At 39.1% G+C, this 15955-nt stretch overlaps 1 protein-coding gene across 4 annotated transcripts in view; it reads left to right on the top strand.

Annotated features, from left to right (window-relative positions):
- Window positions 1-10574, top strand: part of IFT88 (intraflagellar transport 88) — a 42916-nt gene extending 32342 nt beyond the window's left edge. For all 4 annotated transcript variants that reach the window (XM_058045664.1, XM_058045667.1, XM_058045666.1 and 1 more), the window contains 3 exons: window positions 236-299; window positions 8742-8837; window positions 9516-10574. In XM_058045664.1, coding sequence (XP_057901647.1) covers window positions 236-299; window positions 8742-8837; window positions 9516-9637 — 282 coding nt within the window. In that variant the 3' untranslated portion in view covers window positions 9638-10574. The remainder of the gene's footprint in view (window positions 1-235; window positions 300-8741; window positions 8838-9515) is intronic.
- The last annotated feature ends 5381 nt before the right edge of the window (window positions 10575-15955 follow it).

Genomic DNA, 15955 nt, shown 5'->3' with positions numbered 1-15955 from the left:
TTGAATTTCAGAGAACTCTTGTTTTATATAAACATTGGATTTAACCCTGATTTTAAGGACAATTTTATGTGTTGAAAAGCAACCTTTAGTAGTTACAGTGTAGTGAGTCTAGTTTAACATTCTTCTACTGCTTTATTAACAAGCTGAGTTTAATTTTCAATCATTTTCTCTAATATATATTGGTAAATGAGTTTTTTTGTTCTGTTCTTTTCAAACCTTTTCCACTGTCATGCAGCGCGTTAAATCTGGCAGAGAGGGCAAAGAGGGAGCCGTGCGGAGCCGCAAAGAGGGAAGTGGTGGTAAGTAGTCAAGGCCTCTGCTTAAATATCAGTTTTGACAGGACCCTGAAGGAAACAGATTTTCTGAAAGTGTTTCTAAAGCCTCCTTTCATCCTGAAACACACACAAATATGCACTGAGTAATATGTGAGGGCTTCAGAAACTTTGTTTCATACTTTTTGATTTTCTCATTGCACCTGGTACAGTAGCATGGATGTGGTCCCACATTTATGTTTTATATACAGACCTTATTGTATGCCTAAAGCTAAATTTCTGCTTGTTTTCAGTACCGTGGACATGAGTGTTTTTATCCCATTAACTTGGTATTTGAACATTTTTAACTTTGGAATATTTACTAAAAGGAATCATGTGTTACAACAAAACAGAACACATAAGTCATGGAAATTAGAAATTCATTGTTTCTTTATTTAACATGAAGGAAAAGGAATTTTGTGGCCACTGTGTAATCTGCTATGGTAGGTGTTTGTTACAAGTTCAGCAGATTGTTCTGTGCAGCCAGCTCTGTATTAAGGATAACATACCCTTTACTACCTTTGAGCTCATCCTTCCCCTTATCTCTGGGTAGCAGAACTGAAGTTCTGGAGTCTTCCCTAGCAGAAATCTTCCTCTCTGGACACTCAGTTTCCCTGCTGCTATAAATTTGCAGTCCTGATTTCCATAAATGTAAAACTCCTGCAATGTCAGTCAGGAAACTGCCCTGTATTGTCTTCTCTGCACTAGGTAGCCTGTGTATTGCAGGGCAAATGATTTTTCCCTCCCATTATTAAATCCATGAAATTAGTAATGTAAACCTAACAGTCCCCCACTGCTGTTCTAAGGAAACTAGAAGACTTCAGGCTACTTCAACTACCTGCAAAATAAACAACAAACCAAACCTGAAAAAAAACCCAACCAACCAAAACCCCATATTTTAACCCAAAAAGGAAATGGTTTATTTGTGTCCTGCTTTTGGTTTATCTTGATATCAGTGGATTTCATTAGAAGATATGCCCAGTAAATTCTTGCTTCTCTTCCCTTCCTTTTACAGAGAAATATTTTATGATTTTTTTTTCTTATTTGGTGATTTTACTTCTCCACCTACATAGCAGATATTTTACTACACTTATCAAATTCTATAGGGTCAGGAAAAGTCATGGCAATTACTAATGTAATCTGAAGATGACCTTAGAATGCTGTTACATTTATGAAGACTGCTTCCCTGGATTTTCTGAGTGAGAAACCTAAGAGTGAGTGTTAGGTGCTTGAAAGAGATCTCATTCCTTTTCCAGCTCAGTAGTTTCACTAGAGAAACTTTTAAATAATTTCTTGATGTATGGAAGAAACAACCATTCACCTAGGATTGAATTTTACCTGTTCTGGGCCTCAGGCCAAAGTAAGTCTTTATTTAAGCAGCAGAGCAGGGTGGAAGAGGATGGAGAGTTTCTGGGCCCTGCTTTGTTACATAAACCCTGTGATCAGGCAGCCAGCTGGAGGTGCCAACAAAGCAGCACTGTGAGGCAGGATTGGTCCCTGTTCTCTGTCATTAAGAGGAATCCACTTCAGCATCCAGCAAGTAGAAATGAAGAGCAGCATTGGTAACAGGCAAGGGTATTTGCAGCTGTGCAAAACTTTGCATCAGGTGTGTAGGGAAATGACACAAAGGGTCTCTTCCAGCTCTGTTTTGTAATTATCCCCCCCCTCATTCATGAAAAAGGGGCATGTTTCAGGAGGGAGAGAGTAATTCAGCAAAAGAAGGTGTACCTAATGCTTGTGCTGAAAGGATGCTAAGACAACCTAAATCCCAAAAACTACCAGTTTGTCAGTATTTCTTTTAAAGACACAAGTATCTATCGAAAGTTGTCTTCCTTTTTTAATTTTTTCTTTTTTTTTAAATTTTAAAACAATAAGAAAGGGGATGAGAGGTTAAGAACGATAAGTGTTGACCTAGAATTTGTCCTATCAGTAATTCTTAGATTGTTGAGTTTAACATATTATGTCAAATACATGAAAGAGTTGAAAAAAACAGTTTGGGAACAAGTCTGTGTAAGAGCATGTTTGAGAAGTCTTCATTATAGAAATTCAATGCCAGAGATCCAGCCTTTCTGGAAATGACTTGGCAAACAAGCAAAGGTACAAAGAAGGTCCTGTACTGAGCCTAGAGTTAACTTCCTGCTGGGATTCTTAATTAAAGTTGTGGTGAGCTGCACTGCTTATATGTATTTTTAGAATGAGTCAAAGGCACTGGGCACATTTTAACTGTAATGTTGGCTCTAGGGAGCCTTATCAGTGAAGAACCTGGACACTCACAGCATCAGATGTTAAGGACTGGGCTGTATTTTGTCCACATTGTACTAAGGGTGACTAATAGACACCTGAACACCCAAACATTTTATTTTGTCCAAAGCTTGGCTTTGTTCACCTGGGTTATGAGCTGTAATTTGCAGTTTTATAAATTCCTGTGCGTGGCCTGTGTGAAGATACGTATGAAATATAAACATGAGTTATTTTATTTCATAATATTAGTATGCTTTTGGTAAATTATTGACTTCAAAAGGAGAGGAAAAAAAATAAATGTATACATTTTAAGGTTAGTGTTTTCCAGTGGTGTTGCCAAGACCAAAAGGGTTCATTTTCCTATACTGTATGAGGCATTTGCCAACATTACTGAACCCAGTGAAGCATGGAATCCTCCTTAGTTTAGTACTTACTAGCTAAATCAAAGTACTTACTAGCTAACTGAAGTCTTATGCATTCCAAATATTTTAAGTATGATGCCTGTTTTTTTTTCTTTCCTCTTAGCAGCTCACTGTCCTCATACTTGTCAGCATTCCTATGAGATTTTTCCCCCCCAAATATTTTGTCCCCATACAATTATTTATATTAAGAGTATTAATAATTCAGGTTTCCTTGTTTTAGGAAATATGATCTAAAATTGCTTTTAAAGAGGAAGCTAAGAAGAAAGCGAACTAAGCCAGCAAGGTTTGTACTTCACAGGGCATACTTTACAGGCACAGTACTTTGCCAGTATAAATTAAAACAGAAAGGTGTGTGAGATGCACCACAGCACAATTTCAGCAATGTAATTGGTGTGTGCATGAATGGTAGACAGAATGAACAGAGAGAGCAAGAAAACTGACGTCTATATATCAATGTCAGTTAAAGTCTGCTCTTGTCCTGAGAGAGATAAGCATTAAATCTAAAATCCCTACCCAAAATTGAAGACATTTGTCACTCACTATAAAAAGGGAAATTTTCTTCTCCCCACAATTATCAGATTTATGATTTTCAATCTTACTTAGGTCATGTTGGAAGCAAATGACATTGATACAGTCCTGTTAATCTTATTTTTTGTTTTTAATTTTAAAAAGGAGAAAAAAAACCCAAAACCACAATACCATGAAACCTTGAAGGAAGCTAACAGTAACATCTGAGTTTAGGCAGTTCTCAAAGATTTTCTTTCCATTAATTTTTTCTTGTTTTCATACCCACTTTTTTGTGTTTTGCAGATACATGATTGTAATATCCAGAAGTTAGCAGTTGGTGCACTGTGGTTTTTACCAGCATAAGGAATTTTTCCTGATTGATAGCATAATGCCTTTATAAGTGTAGATAGTGCAAAGTGTGACATTAAGGAATCCATTCCCATGGCAGTGTTTACTTGGTCTCTGCATTTGCCCAGCTCACTGAATGGGGAGTTCTGTGCTGGATGAGAGGAGCCGTGCAGTCTCGGACAGGAGCCCACAGAAGCAGTGTTTGAATTCAGAAGAGGAAAGGCTGAGTACTTTGCATTCTCCTTGTTACCTAGGCCTGTCAGGATGGATTTGGAAAATAAACCACATGGGAATAATTTAGGTGTCTTTTCCCTTTTTCATTTCACTGGTGGCTGTGTCAGTTTGTCCATCCCCAAAGATTTCCCATATTCAAACACGCTTTACCATCCCAGAGGAATCTCCTTATATATTATGGAAGTATGTTTTAGATGTTTGAGCTGTAGGCATCCCAGATAATCCTGACTGTGATAAAGATGAGATTTTCTTGTTACTCTGCAGCCAGGACATGGCAATCATTTATATTTGCTAGGCTTTGTGTGCCTGTTGATGCCTCATTAATTACAAGTCGTTTTGGGAGGGTTCCATTGGCTGTGTGTGAAGAATAGAAAAAAGTTTTCTTAATTAATGGAGAAGGGAAAATCTGTTGAAATGAAGAGAACATCTTAGTCTGTTTTCTGCTCTGAGCTCACCTAAGGAGTGAGCTGAACTAACACACCACAAACAACTGTCATTCAACAGAATTTCAAATCAAAATGAACAGCAGTGAAGTTATAAATTGCATCTACTTCCCATGCTGTTTCACAGTTTTAATATATTATTCTGCCTTCTGCACTGAACTTACTCTTCTCTTTGGTCAAACCAATGCCAATTCTTCTCCAAAGATGGTGTCTTCATCCCAGGTATGAAAGATACACCGAGCTGAACTTAAAACACATTCTGGAGTTATTGGAGAGTTAGCCCACTGTGCTCTTTGTTTCATAAAGATTTTACAGAGGAGGTAGATTACCAAACAATCTTACCCTTTGATGTCTTTTCTTGATGAGTAAAATAGTACTAAAAGTTCTGATTTACGTCCTTTGTGGTACTGGAGGAATTTCCAATGCGATATTGTCATCACTCTAATTGCAACTAGTTAGATTCCTCTAAAAAAATAAATACAAATACAATGGATTTTTTGGTTTGAAGTACACACAGGTATCATGTGACACAGGAAGTACAGAAACATAAAAAGATGGAGAATCTTTTTTGCTAGGTATCACTACTTTAATTACAAAATAGGATTATTTTTGCAATATGTTGCATTATTCATTGTTCTGCCATATAAAATTGGTCATTTTTTAAATTAGGTTTTATATTTTTATTCTTTTTAATTCCCATCCAAATTCTATGTGAAGGAATTAGTTCAAATCAGTTTTTGTAAAACATTGAACAACTCTAAATGAATGAAACAATTCTAATAGAATAATTTAAACATCCTAAATATAGTAATATGGCCATGACTTTTGAACAGATGAGAGGAAGGAATGCACTGTAAAAGATATCAGCATGCAGAGTGTATTATTTATGTCTTTGTATGCATAGTCCTTAGTTAAGGCTATTTAACAGAGACTGTGAGGGAAAGGTAATGTCAGCATGGTAATCCAAATCTCAAGTATTATGATTTTACAGAGTAAATATATTTGTAAATCAGATTTTATATTGACCAGCTCTGCCTAATCGGTTCCTGTTGCTTTTTCAACTGAAATCTGGAGCTGTGTTCCTGTGGTCACTTCATGTGTAGGTGTCCACATTGTCACCCCAAAATGAGTACAGTGGGGATGGCCTCTGCATGAGCTACAGTAATAATTTACTTAATAAAAGCCCAATAAGTTAATAAATAAGAACCGGGTATTAATTACAGGTTTCCTTAAATACAGAGAGCGATTTAGTTTAGCAGTGGTCTTCCATTATTCAAAAGCTACTTTGAATTAGGTGCTGGTGTTTTTACAGTTAATACAGTAATAGAAAATTATTTTGCAGTTTCAGAAATATCTACCTGTAGTCCTCTGATTGTAGGTACAATCAGAGAGATGTTAACACTGAAAGCTGCGCTCTTAGTAGATAAAGACTACAAATAAAGCTTTTCATCCTCACTGATATCTTTGTTTTCTTCTGTGTATTACTTTAGTAAAAGTTAATTTCATTCCCATAATTCAAAATGTATATAAAATCTTTTTCCTAGATGGGGTGAGAGCAGCAGGGAATGATGAGTAGAAATTGTAAAACTTGCCTCCAAAAAGTATGTGTGTTTGTGGAAAAAATGCTTTAAAAACAACTCCTTCTCTGAAGTTTTCTTTACTGTAGGATACCAAAATCCTGAAGTCTATATTGCAAGCTTATATTCCTTAATATTGCCAAATTATGTGTGAATGTATGCTAAATAAAAACATGTAGAGGATTCTCCAAACAGAACTACAAAAAGTAATTTCAAGATGATATTTAGACTTCTGGCAGATCATGTTATATGGTCAACAGAATTTTTAATAGCTGCCATATTGGCAGCCAAATCCTGTATCCCATGGCAAGAGTGTCAAGAAAAGCTTACCCCAAATGGCTTAACAGCTAGGGCATTCCTTGTGAAAGCTAGAGCTGTGGGTTTGAACTCCCTCAGGTGAAAGCAAGCATTGAGCCAGACATCTCACTTCCTGAGCTGCTGTCTGACATCTCCATGTAATGCAGATGGTGTCAAGCACCTCTTATTTCTTCTGGGTGCACTTTAAAATGAAAGGTGCTCCTCTTTCTCATCTTCAGGTATGCTCAGAGCATACTGCAGGCCTCAGAGACTTGATGTGGTTTTGCATATTAGTCTAATCTAAACTAAGTGTGAAGAACTAACCAGAAGGGTTGTTTCCCTTCACTCTAATGCTGGATATAATGCTCATACAGAAGTAAGGTGAGCAGTGTTACTTTGTTGATCCACCTGAGAAAAGATTTTCACTAGGTTACTTTTAAATGTACCTAGTAAAACTTGAATATCCTAGACCATCTAAAGAAGCCTCTGTTTTCAATTGTATTTTTTTAAGGCAGTAAGATGTGCAGGTAACTAGTGGGTATTCTGTTAATCCCACTCAGTTTGGTTTGTCTACCATCCTTTTCTTCCTTCTTTCACTTAGTATAAAGTCTTTCACCTTCCTCTGGTAGCATTGCTAGCATCCACGTGTTTTCCTCCTTCACAGCTGAAAACATTTGGTATGCCATTTTCCTCCTCTTTTCTTTTCATTACATGCAGTTCTTCCTTTCTGGGACCAACCAACTAAACCTATGGAGTTTCTTCAACCAGCTCAGTCTTCCCCTATTGTAGTCTGCTGTATTGTTCCTGTCTTTGCATCTCTTTACTGCTCCTTACAACTTTATTTATCATGTTAAAAATTGTTTTCCATTATGCAAGACTGTGCCTATTTCTATCCTACTCTTTTTCTCATTGATTATTTGTATTTTCCTCAAAACATTTTCCTCCATGGCATCTCTGAAGTCCAGCTCTCACCTCCTTGCTGCACAGGCCTCTCCAGAGCCCAGTCAAATCAAGGGGATGCCCTTTAGAAATTTCACGGCCCTTTAGTTGAGTTTCTCTCCAGGAAAACTCATTGTTTTCTCCCTGTTTCTTCAAATTCTTCAAATATTACTTCTTTCATGAAACCTGTCAGTGAGAATTGGTCCAAGGGAAGTGGATGTACATTAAGATATGTGTTCCTTGCTTTGAAATTTCAACTGCAGTATGTGTCTTGTGAACTTATGAACTGTTTGACATGGCTGTATGTGTTTCTTGGAGCAGAGATGTCTTCCAGTTTAGGGTTGAGCAAACAGAAGTCTGTGGTAGTATTTATAGAAAGATAAATGTTTGTCATCTTTGTAGACCTTTGGGGGGGAGTTTTTTTTCCTTTTAATTATAACAATATCTATTAAAATAACATTTGTAGTAAATAAGACAATGGGAATATGTTGCCAAGTCCAGACTTTGTAATTAATGTTTGCTGAATGAAAGCCATTTTTCCTCCTTACGATGGAAGACTTTTAATACCCACGTTGTTTGGTGGTGTAAATGAACATGTCTCTATTTGGCTGCACATCCTGCCTTGTAAATATACCAAGTCAAACTCAAAATGTTTTCTCCCAGGTAAAAAAATATTGCATAAAAATTTGTTGTAGCAGATGAGATTGAAAGCTTGCCATGAATGTGAAAAAGAGAATCAGAGGTGAAGAGAATATTTCAAGTGTCTGGAATACTGCTGTGGCAGGAGAATGTTAATCTGCTGTTGTCCGGGCAGGAGGCAGCCCCTGGAGCCGACACATTCCTTGGGGCCCTGCTGCAAAGGGAGCTGCCAGCAGAGTGTTTACAGCGAGCTGCAGGGCCAGCATGGTCTGTACACATGGGCTGAGCCTGCTGCCACGCACACAGCACATGGCAAATATGCTCTTCTAATTAAAAGCTAACTTAAGTGTTGCATGTAACCTTGACAGTACTGAGCAGGTGGCTCACACTGATGTGTAAGTAAGCACACAAACATAGGAAATGTCCAGTGTACATTGTGACAGTGTTTATATATTTATCATGCTTATTTTAACTGCAAAATGTGCCTGTAATTTATAAGCAACTGAAATGTCAGCATTCGAAGCAGAAATATTTTAATGTGTTTACTCCAAAGTCATAAGGCTGTATATATTTTTTAAAAAACGCTAACACACGTGTGTGGACACAGTGTCCACTGTGTCTTAAACACCACTACTACAAATGAGTACTGTGTCTGTCATGAAAAGATGGTTTCATCCAAGTCCAGTTTGACAGATAGTAGTAGCTGATGTGGTGTTATTCTTGTATCGTGGTTTCACAGAACATAACAGCATGTTGTCTTTTTTTTTTTTTCCTGTTCCCCAGATAGTGGTGGTACCAAAGGGGAAAGACTGAGTGCCAAACTGAAAGTTCTGCCTGGAACAAATGAACCCTATGAAGGTAGCAGCAGTAAAGAAATAGGCAAGTGGACATCTTATACCTTTTCTAATTTCATGGTCCTCAGGGAGAGGAGAAATAAGGAGAGAGGAAAAAATATAAGTTGTTGGAAGAGTATGTAAAATTAGATAATTGGGGAAACATTTGCCCATGAAAATGAGGCTTTCGCTTCATGGTTCAGAGCTCACTATAAAGTAATTGTAAATATTAAGAAATGTGGCCCTTGTTAATATTACTTTCAATATCTGTCTGCTGTGCCCTTTAAGTCAGTTCTTGCCATTCTGCAGTCATAGGTTCTTCAATAAGAATGGATTTTCAAAGGGGTTTAAAAATTCAAATTCATGTGGAATGTGGTACTTCCTAAAAAGCCATTCCTCAAACAAGTCATCAGTCTTGCTGTTCCTTGCACATTTCCAAAGTCTTTTTCTCACTGTAGTATAATAAGAGAAATTTATTAGAAAAAAGAGCAAGAGGCTTTCATCAGTAGAACTCTGGAACTTTGCTCTTGTGCCCTGCCTCAGTTCCTGAATGCAGTGTTTTGTCCTCCTTCAGCATTCACATGCTCATTCTGTCTGCATTTCAAAGGCACAGATGTGTAGTGCTAAATCCTAATCTTGAATTTGATTTTGTATGTTTAAAACCAGCTAAAGTTAAAGCTAAAATAGTTTGTAACTGTTTCACATGTATTTATTTAAACCCTAGATGCCTCCTACGCAGATCCACTTGGCCCACAACCAGAAAGACCAAAAACAGCAGCAAGAAAAAGAACGGAGGAAGATGATTTTGCTGATGAAGAATTAGGAGAGGATCTGCTTCCAGAATAGCATATGGGCCACTCATCTTTTTTTAATCCTTGTCAAAGTTTTAGCTGAAACACTTTTCATTCATAATGATTTTTAGTGGATTTTTATAAACTATTCATTAAATACTTTGAACATGTGGTACTTTATGTTAAAAACTTGGATTTGCAATTGCAGTGTCTTCTGTGATTGATTAAAAAAATAATGGTGAGGTTATTTTACTCATGCATAGGATCTACACAAGTACTCAAACACATTGCAAGCTGTATCAAATGTGTAAAGCTTTTGCTTTCAGAAATACATACAATGATAATATTAGAGAGAAAAGCCTCTAAAATTTCATCTTTCAATGCAGAATACCTCGAAGCAATGCTTGTAAGGTTGAAAATCCTGTATCCTTCATCCAAAGCCAGAATTTTTTAAGTCCTGTGAACTGACCTGAAAATGCTGGGTATGACCTTGGTCTTCCTTAAAGTCCCAGTTCAGTGAATCACTTTGCACTGATACCAAAGAAAGCATCTTAATTTTAGCCTACTCTTAGATGAACTAGGACCATTTTTGCAGTCTCTCAGCAAAATGTCCTTATTTTTATTGTTGGTTTGGGGTTTTTTGGGTTTGTTTTGTTGGTTTTTTTTTTTTTTTTTTGAGTGATCAGAGTTCTCAGGATTTCAGCCTAGTTTGTTCAGAATTGCTAATTAGACTGCAGCTTTTGTCTTATGTTGGGGACTGTGGCACTGACCACACAGGAGTAGTTTTCTATAGCCTAACCTGAGTATGGGCAAAGTTAGTTACAGAAATCACCATTTTGCTTATGAACTGAAATCACCATTTTGCTTATGAACTGAACAAGTTTGATCTGAAGTTACTGAGACCTGTTAAATTCCTGTAGTAGGGATCACTTTGGGGAGATAAAAATATTAGTGAAGTGTTCATACTTTCCTAATAAATACTTGCAAAACTAGTCCACTGAGATGGCTTGTTTTTGGAACCCTGGCATGAGTTTGGTTTAATAGTTAGACTTTGGTCATTGCACTTTGAATTGCAAGAATTCAATCTTCTGAAATTTTCAGTGTTCCCTCTCAGTGTTGCTCAGTGCTGCTCAGACTGTTTGTCAGTGACAGTGGAGAAGTCTCTTTGTATCTTCATGAAATGTTTTTTCAGGTTTTAGAAATGCTGCCCAGTTTCATAGGATGTCTGCAGTGGTCAGAAGTGTCCTGTGGGGTGTATGAGCTGCTTTGTGTGTAGCGTGCTTCCCATGGGACTGGAGCAGAGTTTCATCTGGGATTGCACCACTTCCACCTGATGGTCCAAGCAGAGCGTGTTCAGTGCTGTTTGTGGAACACCCCAAGGGGCTCACCAAAGAAGAAAGACAAGGTAAGCTCTGGGGCCTGATCCTTCTAAGGGGTGGAAAAGAGCATGAGAAGGAAGTGGATGGCAGCTGCCTTATTTCTGCAAGTCTCTCTTGCCTGTTCCTCAGTCCTGCTGTATCTGCTGCTCTGGTTGTAGAATGACAGATTCCTGGATGTCATGGTAGTTCTCTCTGTCAGGCTTAGTCTTGGAAGACACCAGGATGCAATGTGCCATGCAGGAGGGAGTATTTTCAGCTCCAGACTGCAGTGGCATGAGGTATCAGAGTTAATCACAGTAAGAGACAATAAATGGGACTCTGGCAGGGAGCGTAGACAAACCTGTGAAACAGTGCAGAAGGGAAGGCAGGAGAGATACTGCCATGGTCTTCTAGCACACAGACATTTGAGTGGACTGCAGTGGGTTGACCTTGACTGGATGCCTGGCACCCACTGAAGCCTCTCACTCCCCTCTGCAGCTGAGCAGGGGAGAGAAAATACAACAGAGGGTTCATGGGTTGAGATAAGGACCGAGAGAGATCACTCACCAAATACCATCACAGGCAAAATAGATTTAAATTAGAGATACTAATTGAATTTATTCTTCAGAAATCAGAGCAGGATAATGAGTAGTAAAGTAAACCTTCAAAACACCTTCCCCCCACCCCTCCCTTCTTCCCAGCTCTACTTCCTCCCACAGTGAGGCTCAGGGAGACAGGGAATGGGGGTCATGACCTGTTCCGTGGCCTCTCCCACTACTCAGGGAGAGGAGTTGTTCCCCTGCTGCACTATGGGGTCCCTCCCATGGGAGACAGTTCTCCATGAACTTGTCCAGTGTGAGTCCATCTCACAAGCAACAGTCCCCTCAAACTGCTGCAGGGTGGGTCATTTCCCCAGGGTGCAGCCCTTTCCAGGCCAGGCTGCTCCAGCATGGGCTCCTCTCCCCAGGGGCCTCCCACAGGGCCACAGCCTCCTCTCAGGCATCACCTGCTCCAGCATGGGCTCCTCCAGGGGCTCCAGGTGGATCGCTGCATCCCTGGGGATCTCCATGGGCTGCAGGGGCAGCTGCCTCACCACACTCTGCACCAAGGGCTGCAGGGGAATCTCAGCTCCAGTGCCTGGAGCCCCTCCTGCCCCTCCTTCTGCCCTGGTGTCTGCAGGGCTGCTGCTCTCACGTGTTCTCACTGCGCTCTTCTCTGGCTGCTGTTACATCTGCGCAGTAAATTTTTACAGAATTCTTCTTAAATATGTTATCTGAGAGGCATTACCACCATTTCTAATAGGTCCAGCCTTAATCAGCAGCACATCTATTTTGGAGCCAGCTGGCATTGGTCCCACTGGACATTGGGGAAACTTCTGGCAGCTTCTCACAAAAGCCACCCCTGTAGCCCCCTACTAGCAAAGTTTGGCCATGCAAACCCAATACAGCATTTAATAAAAAATTGCAATCACATAGGCATGTCCAAGATAAAGTGGCATGAAGTACCAATACCTTGGCATACAGTTCAGAACTTAAGTCTGTAGAAACACTCCTGCCAATATCAGAGAGATTTTGATCAGCAGCAGTTTCTTGATTCAGTTTTCCCAGATGCATGACTATACATTGGGTAAAATTCTGTGGATAACAAACAATTGCACTTTTGTTCCAGCCCTGCACAAACTCACAGGCAGTTCTGGAACATGTTGTTTCCTATGTACAGACTCCAAGGGACTTCTGGAACATGCTGTTTCCTATAGCATGAGGATCTGATTATATAATGCTTTGGGTAATGATGAATTTGCATGTTATTTTGCAAGCACAGTTGAGCTTGTTCTGAACTGACAGAAAGCCATGTGATCCAGCTCCAACACTGGGATAATGAGTCCTGCTGACAGTCAAAATGATGTAGCCCAGGTTCATCCACTTCAAAGCTGTGTTCACTGTGGCTGCATCTCTACTAGAGCATTGCCAGGGCAAGCCCAGAGCAGAGGAGAGGATGTGTACCCAGCTGTTCTGCAAAACCAGTAGCACAGCAGTGCACAGTAGCACAGTTTTGGACCATGACAATTCATCTCCCAGACAATTGCCTTGCATGATCCAAAGGTAAGCCTGGGCCAGGAGCCATTCTTTGGAAGCAGTCTCAGTGCATCATCCTTCTTCTTTGGTGTAAGATGTTCTGTATGGGGGAACACAAGACTCAAGGACTGGACTCAAGGCCAAAGGGTGATCCCTGATGGAGATGAATACGACTGGGATCCGCTGAGAAAGAAGCTGCATGCACATCTCCAAAGTGCTGGGTCACCATGTTGGAACACCTCAGGCTGTCCCACAGGTGAGCACACCTGTGTGATTCAGACAGCTCAGCTCTCTGAGGAAATGTGGGGTGCTCTTTTCAAATAGTACCTGGGTTATATGGGATTATGTGCTGTGTTGATGTGATGTCCCTGACCCTGTCCTTTAGCTGGCATTTAGCTCAGATGCAGTGAGTTGTGTCCCCTGCTGCCGTGTAGGATGCCCTTGGTCCTGAGATAGGTCTTGGAAACCACACGAGTTGAAACCTGAATGAGCTAAATAGTTGTATTTTCATCCATGAAACTCAAACAGAAACTTTTCTTCAGGCTTGGTTGCACAAAACAGACCACATCTCCAGAAGCCACACACTGCAGGTACGTGCTTCCAGCAGCATTTAAACCCCATTTTGTGTTTATCATTGTGGAATTAGTCAATTAATAATTTAAGATTTCCTGCCATTATATTAATTTATTATTTTGTGTTAGAAGAGCAGCAACATTAAACCTAGGAAAATGCTGAGCCCCTTGAGAAACTGACTCATGAAGTATTTTAGCTTCTATTGTCATAAAAAGATCTATTATACAATATTAAACAATCCTCAGTTGACCTCTTAGACTTGAGGTCTTCCTCAGGGTAGGAACTTTACATACCAAGTTACCTTTCTCTTTACATGTATGAAAAACATCTCTTTGTGCAGTAGCCAAATAGAAATGGCTACTTGAGTACTATTTTATTTATTTCTGAACAAGCCTAGCTCTACAGCATCAAAAGATTCTTAATCACATATTTTATGCTTTTCTCCAAACATCCTTTGTCAGATTACATGACTTATTACTTCTAAACCAAAACTACTCCAGAGTAAAATAGGAATTGAAATTTGTACAAAGGTACAGTTCATAGAATCATCGAATGGCTTGGGTTGGAAGAGACCTTAAAGATCAAACAGTTCCACCTCCCCTGCTGTGGGCAGTGACACCTTCCACTACACCAGGTTGCTTCAAGCCCCATCCAAACTGGCCTTGAACACTTCTAGGGATGGAGCATCCAAAATTGCCAATAAATAGTTTTATGATAAAATTTCATGATCAAGGGCTGTTTCTCTTGGTTCCCTTGCAAGAGCAGTATGAGATCATAAGAAATTACTCTTATTTGCTAAGTTTTGATTATTCTTGATGTCAAGGACACAGATGACCAACTTTATGGTAAAAAGGCTTTTTTAAACCTGTTTGCTCCTCGGTTTCCCCCTTGGCAAAATGAAGACTTTGGAAGATTCTGCACATCTCAAGAATTCACTTTTCCAAAGTTAAATTGCCTAACAACTGTAAAATGTGCTGAGATGCTGCTGCAGAAGATGCCATGCCAAGGACACTGCAAAGGAAGATGAATGGGACCAGAAGAGTTTGGGTGGCAGGTTCTCTGCAAACAGAATGTGAGGCAGAAGGACATCTTCAGGGAGTAATTAAATTCTCTCTCTGGAAATTTTTATCTGCTGGGGATGTCAGCTGAATGCTTGTTCCACCCAACAACTTGAGTTGTTCAACTTGAAGGTCTCTGTGATGATTTTTTAAACCTTTTTCACATCATTATTTCAGATTGAGATAGGATCTCATTAATGCTGTAGCAGGATGGGAATGAGCAGTTGGAATATGCCAGTGTTGGGCAATTCTGCCATTTTTGTGGCAAGCATATTACTGTGGTATCGTTGATAATGTTTGTCACAATAGTGTGATTTATTTATGTGTGAACCATAGTATCTGAAACTGGCTGTTGTGTGCCAGAGCAGCCATGGAAGACAACAACCCCAAACACAAAATGTCCTGACAACACTGCTCCTTGGGGATTAATGTGTCTGGGGACAGCTACATTCTGACATTTACTGTCAGGTTTTCCCCATCATTCCAATGGTTCTGAAACAATTTTCCAAATTATCATAATGGTCTGGTGATAACACATTAGAAAAGGATTTTTTTCTCCTGCTATGACACATTTTTCTCCAGCTGTTGGTAACAATGTAAGGTTGAAGACAACCTGCTGTGTCCTTCATTAAACATGTTTCAGCATTTAACATGGCATGAAATGCTCTCTGGTGGAATCAGGTGCAGAAAATGTTTCTTCTTATTTATATGAACTCACTAAAAATGTCTGTCTTATTCTTGCTGAGCTTAGTTTTCTTTGGAACATCCTGACTTTCTCATAGCAGGAATTTGTGGAACTGAACTTATTATCTGACACTGATCACTGTGGTGATAAACTCAGGAGAGAGGTAGATACCAGTCCCAAATATAAATATTGAATTATATTCTCCAGAAAAAACATTTAGAATATTATGTAAAAGTGAAAGACATAGTTTTGAATCCATTGATTGAAATAACCTGTATTATATCAAATTCGGGATGGATTTCATATTACTAAATATTTTTTCAATATTTCATTTGTATAGATATTTTAATTCCCCCTCAAATTATAAGAAAATTGTAAATTAATACCAATGACAAAGATACTGGTTAGTAATTTCTTAAAGTCGTGGAAGAACCTAAGTTGCCAAAGTGTATCAGGGAATATTTTATGACTGAAATGTCTCTAGCGTAGACCATGCTACAAGAACTGGCATAGCATTCTGAGTTCCTCTGTAATGGAATATCATTTACTGACATACTGTGGTTCTTATTATTTGAATCAATGTGATTTTTCAAAAGATACAATGCAACTATCATACAGAATAAG

This window comes from Melospiza georgiana, chromosome 2 (assembly GCF_028018845.1).
Source record: "Melospiza georgiana isolate bMelGeo1 chromosome 2, bMelGeo1.pri, whole genome shotgun sequence".
Classification (NCBI taxonomy): domain Eukaryota; kingdom Metazoa; phylum Chordata; class Aves; order Passeriformes; family Passerellidae; genus Melospiza; species Melospiza georgiana.
The sequence above is the reverse complement of the archived record's forward strand: the minus strand, read 5'-3'. Positions and strand labels throughout refer to the sequence as shown.